Source organism: Abramis brama (assembly GCF_963993115.1).
Source record: "Abramis brama genome assembly, chromosome: 8".
NCBI classification, from domain to species: Eukaryota; Metazoa; Chordata; class Actinopteri; order Cypriniformes; family Leuciscidae; genus Abramis; species Abramis brama.
In genome coordinates, this window is record NC_139970.1 from 9429124 (window position 1) to 9435123 (window position 6000).

The window sequence follows — 6000 nt, forward strand, 5'->3', positions numbered from 1 at the left end:
GAGACCAGCCACCCGGACAGCTGCTGCAACAATCGGTTAGCATAACCAAAGGATTTCTGCACAAACTTTCAGAAACCGTCTCAGGGAAGCTCATCTGCATGCTTGTCGTCCTCATCGGGGTCTCGACCTGACTGCAGTTCAGTAACCGACTTGAGTGGGTAAATGCTCACATTCAATGGCGTCTGGCACTTTGGAGGGGTATTCTCTTGACGGATGAATCCCGGTTTTCACTGTACAGGGCAGACAGCGTTTTGCTGATGTCAATGTTGTGGATTGAGTGGCCCCATGCGGTGGGGTTATGGTATGGGCATGCACATGTTATGGACAACGAACAGAGGTGCATTTTAAAGGCGGGCATACAATGTGTGATGTCTGTGCGATTTCAGCAAGGTACCTACTCACACTGAACAAGTAGATCGCATGCGATGTAAAGCCAAAGCTCAGGATTTATGTGCTCACACTATACGATCCGAACGTCGAGCAGCGAATTCACTGCTCACACTATACGTGTGAAATATGCGCGAATCAGCTCGATAAACCCCCATGCCGGGTTGCGCCTATATCATGGATTCCCGCTAATTGTCAAAACAAGCATCAGCTATCAATATCAAGATTATTTTGCATTTCCAATTTATGTATTCAATTATTATTATTATTATTATTATTATTATTATTATTATTAGGGAAGGCCTAAGCTACTTTTATTATTAAATTGATAGGCTATTATAATTAATTTGCCACGCAATAATTTCATTGCGCGTCACCGCATAACCAATGCGCTGTGAGTATAATAAAATATTACATAGAAGCTTCCTCCTCATTTAAAATTGTCTAAAACATTTAGGTCGATTACAATGAATTATTAGAATATAATGAATTAGTAACACTTTATAATATGTCCGAACACTGCAATAATTAGTTATCAATGAAATTATTTATTTTAAAAAATTGTTTAACAAATTAATAATAGAGGCACGGTGATACATCGCAGGTGGCTTGGAAGACGTGGGTAATGGTAATGGTAACACAAACTAGAGGTAAGCAACAGGAATTTGTATCTAGTTTGAACTACAGAACTTAAAGATCTCCCTCTTTTCGTTGAAATGGTTAAATTTCTGTTTTCGCGCAGGCACAGTGAGGGAAAAAACACTGAGTTTAGGGCAATCGGTTCGTAGCTCTGCTTCAACTGTGCGATATAGTCAAGAGGAGCGACCAAAATTTCTAACATGCCAGAAATTAATCCGACCATCCGATTTCCGGTAGGGAGAGGTTAATCACCTCTCGTTTCCCACTGTACACTCCACGACAAACGATGCACGATAAGCTGAAAATCGCCCCGACCTGAAAAAGAGTCGCACGAGTCAGAATTCGGCTCAAAATTGGGCGAAAATCGCACAGTGTATGCCCGCCCTTACTGATGGCATTTTGAATGGACAGAGATACCATGACAAGAGCCTGAGGGCCATTGTTGTGCCATTCATCCACGACCATCACCTCATTTTGCAGCATGATAATGCACGGCCCCATGTTGCAAGGATCTGTACACAATTCCTGGAAGCTGAAAACATCCCAGTTCTTGCATGGCCAGCATACTCACCGGACATGTCAACCATTGAGCATGTTTGGGATGCTCTGGATCGGCGTATACGACAGTGTGTTCCAGGTCCTGCCATTATCCAGCAACTTCGCACAGCCATTGAAGAGGAGTGGACCAACATTCCACAGGCCACAATCGACAAAACATTTTTTTACAGTAAAACTGCTCATTTTAGATTGGCCCTAGTGCAGATTGAGGCTTCGTGAAACAATGAAACAGTTTAAGCAAATGTGCTATATTGTGTCGAGGCTTCAAAACAATCCGACACCTGTCTCAACGGTGACACATAGTGGTCACTTGCAGGTGTTGATCTGAAACAACCTTGACAAAGAGCCATTCATTTTTAGGGCCCGAGCACCGATGGTGAGAGGACCCTATTGTTTTTGCTCCGTTTATTATTATTATTCTTCTCCAAAGTGAATCACTTTTTAGAGGGCCTAAACATGCTCGAAAACTCATGAAACTTTGCACACGCTTCAGAAGTGGTGAAAATTTACGTGTGATATGGTTTTCAAAATTGGGTGGGGCAAAATCGGTAAATTATTGCCCCCACATTTTGCCCCGGCTCTACGTTTCACGTACAGGTATGAAATTTGGAAATTTTGAACTTCCTCCTAGATTTTGTTCATTTTTCGTAATTCCCTGATGTTGTACTTTAACAACTCCTCCTACAGTTTTGATCTGATCTTCTTCAAATTTGGTGAGTGTAATCTTAAGGCCTTTGCGACGTGAAATTGCAAAGATCTTGAGTTTTCGTCGAAGGGTGTGCCCTCGGCGGCCTGACAAATGTTCACCCAATTTCGGCCTTCTGGTGATATATGCATGATCAGATAAGTTCAATATTAATGTTGCTTGCGGTTCCGATGTTGCTAGGCAACCACAGACAGCCTGCAGTAACTTAGGCATACAATTTCCAATCTGCCCCAAACTTCACATGTTTGATAAGAGTCCTGTCCTGAACACATGACCATGCTCATATTTGGTTATAGCATTAGCGCCACCTGCTGGTAGCAGGAAGTGTGGCAAATACAAAACGTGCTCGAAAAATCATGAAACTTTGCAAACGCTTTAGAAGTGGTGAAAATTTACGTGTGATGTGGTTTTCAAAATTGGGTGGGGCAAAATGGCTTAATTATTGCCCCTACATTTTGTCCTGGCTCTACGTTTCACGTACAAGTATGAAATTTGGTACATACATGTAATGACCCAATACCTACAAAAAAGTCTCTTGGAGCATAGCCCTAAACACAACAGGAAGTCAGCTATTTTGAACTTCTTCTCAGATTTTGTGCAGTTTTTGACATTTCCTGATGTTGTACTTCAACGAACTCCTCCTACAGTTTTGATCTGATCCTCTTCAAATTTGGTGAGTGTAATCTTAAGGCCTTTCCTAAAGGCGTCAGGTGGCGGTGGCAGGGGTACGAGGGCCCTTTTCATCGCTGCTTGCAGCTTTAATTTTTATTTTATTTTTTTATTATTGTATTTTTCTAATATGTGAAGCTTGTAACCTGTAGGTTCCTCACTGTGCATAATGTTATTTTGGTCATGAAAAAATAATATTAATAAAAGAAATCAAGACACAATGTCTCACCTTTTTTATAGATTTTTTGTTCAAAAATATTAATTTCTCTGCTGTGGAAGGACTAATTTCTGCAGCCTTTGAAAAAATCTATCTGTATCTATCTATCTATCTATCTATCTATCTATCTATCTATCTATCTATCTGTCTATCTGTCTATATGTATTTCTATCTATGCATCTACTAATGTGTCACTATATGAAATGAATGAATGAAATCTTTATTTTGAACAATTAAAAAATATAATTAAACAAAATTTATTAGTCAGACAGCAACACATGAAATATCATCAATAAAATAAAACAAAACAAGAAAAACAAAACAACAAAAATGTATGTTATTTATATGTATATAATGTATATGTATACTCTGTCTGTCTCTAGCCTATATATAACTAAACTATATATAACAAAATATAACTAAACAAATCGCACTATAAATGTCACTATATCACCAAAAATCCGCTATCTCAAAATCAAACTCCTCTCACAAAAAAACACGAGGTCAAGATGCGTTGACTTCAGTTTTATACAGATATGTGATTGTGTGGTCTGTTCCCGACCCTGTCAATCAAACGATGAAAAATAATGAAAAATAACTTTAAGATAACCTATATCAGATAACTTTGCAAAGCAAATGAAACCACCCATCTGTAGTACATGGCCCTCAACTGTTATGGAATTGTTTAAATGAATGTGCAAGAAGCAAATGTGAAGAATGCCATTATCCATCTTGTACATTTTATCTGTATAATGTGTTTCCACATCTAGGGTAAATGCTGGCTTATTACTGGAGGATGGAATCAAGATCTTGCAGAGGTCAAACACAAGACCAAGGTGTATGATGGCATTTAACGGGTTTGTATTGGTTTATCATTATATAGATTTTGCATGCAATTTCATTGGAGAGTACAGCTTACAAGCTTTAAAAAGCATATTCCATGTTTTCTGAAGTCATATAATACCTTTTCGGAAGGAACATATTCAAAAGTATGAGAACTGTTATTCATAAATTCCATATTCATATTCATATTCATATTCATAAAGTTTTATTTTACATCCACCCTAGATCTCGTAGTTCATTAACAATTCAATAACAACTTAAATGTTGGTCTGTTTCTCACAAAAATTATTGATATAAAAATAATTACATTCAATTAAAAGCAAATATCAGGTTTGTTAAAGACCCTGTACTGATGCTGTGCTTTGTGCTTTCTGGTTATGAAGGTTCATTTGCAATAAACAGTCTCAAAAATGCAGAGATTATTGTGACCGTCGGTCTCACTGCAACCAGAAGGTGAAGATTCATCTGAATCACCAGGGCCTTTCTATGGAGACTTTTAGAAAGTAAGTTAAGACTAAGAAAGCACCAATAAAAAATGAGAACTGTAATATGACACGAGCCAGTAACGCAAACGTTTTCTTATGATTTATACAATATCATTTGAACATTGCATACTAAATGTTGATCCTATTCTAAAGGGTCAGCTTGTTCATATTTCTCTGTCAAGATTTATCTGTTGTCTCTCCATTTCTAAGGCCCTCGTTTTTGGAACTAATGAGGAGAAAACTGCAAAAGTAGCATCTTTACCTGGATTTGTGGAAAGGAATAAAGACACCAAACAACTCTGTAAAACTGAAAATACTGGTTGGGGCCTGGTCTAAGGGACAAAATGGCCCTGCTGGCTAATTAACATTCGACCTCCCCCATACAGCCTTTCTTCCCCTCAGAAACAAAGAACTCACACAAGAACATGGTTTCATGTGAATGTTTATCATTGACTTATGTTTTTGGTGTCATTTGAAATGTCTCAGTGCGCCTTGTAAAATGGTCTCATTCTCCCAACCATAAGGAAAAGCTAAAAGAAGTTATAAAATATGAGAAAAGTGATGTATCCTCTAAAGGTGTTTCCCTCCCCCAGATCCTCCATTCAGACTGTACCTCCTGTATGTAAAACAAGAACCTATTCAAGTACAAATTCTGATCTCCCAGTGTGAATCCCTGAATAGGGAACCAAAATCTAATTATAATGATAGACGGCCATTTGGTAAGAATATTGAATTATCTGGGTATATAAGGAAAAGGGGCAGAAAGTTCGAGGAGTCTGTAGGTTGACTGCCCACACAAACGCTGTGTGTAATTTTCGTTGCCAGGTAATAATCTTTACAAATTCTTCGATTCTTGAATTGTTGTTATGTTATGATTAACTGATGATTTTATTCTTGCGAATTGGATTTTGAACTATTGCTTCATTACCTGGTCAATAAATTGTAAACGTTTGATTTTATTCTGACTGACTCTGAGATTGTTTTTACTCTTATAGATTATAGAATCCGTATATTTCCACAAGGCTGCGCTAGACATTAGTGACGACTAATACTGATATCAGATTCAAGTGTACTTGAATGAGGGGAGCGAGTTATTTCCGTCCAGAATCAGCGAATGCTATTTTGATCAGCCTGGATTCGGGTGCGTTCCATAACCTCTGTTCTCATTTAAATGTTCCTTTAGATACGTGTACGTGGTGATACCACGGGCTTGACTAAATCAAAGCCATTTTAAGAAAAGTAAGTTGATCGACTAACGTCTTTTATGGTGGTCATGACCTCTACTAAAGTTAGAAACCTCTACTAAACTTTAAACAATTTAATTAAGTTCCTGAGGTGGCATTCAAGGGGGCTATGTAAGTGTCTGTTATTTTGTACGTGTGAATACGGCAAATATCAGATGTTTAGCCAATTACCTCTGTTTTGAGAATCAGACTGGCGAGATTTTGTCGTGCATCCGAAGGACTGCTGAGCGATATAGTTTCCAAATCTAGATG

General features: G+C 38.1%; 1 protein-coding gene across 1 annotated transcript in view; it reads left to right on the top strand.

Moving 5' to 3' along the window:
* The window catches only part of LOC311088958 (NACHT, LRR and PYD domains-containing protein 1 homolog), a 28734-nt gene extending 23271 nt beyond the window's left edge, over window positions 1–5463 (top strand). The window contains exons 13-15 of the mRNA XM_084123355.1: window positions 3947–4033; window positions 4403–4522; window positions 4715–5463. Of these exons, the coding sequence (XP_083979481.1) occupies window positions 3947–4033; window positions 4403–4522; window positions 4715–4757 (250 nt within the window). The 3' untranslated portion in view covers window positions 4758–5463. The remainder of the gene's footprint in view (window positions 1–3946; window positions 4034–4402; window positions 4523–4714) is intronic.
* Window positions 5464–6000: the final 537 nt, after the last annotated feature.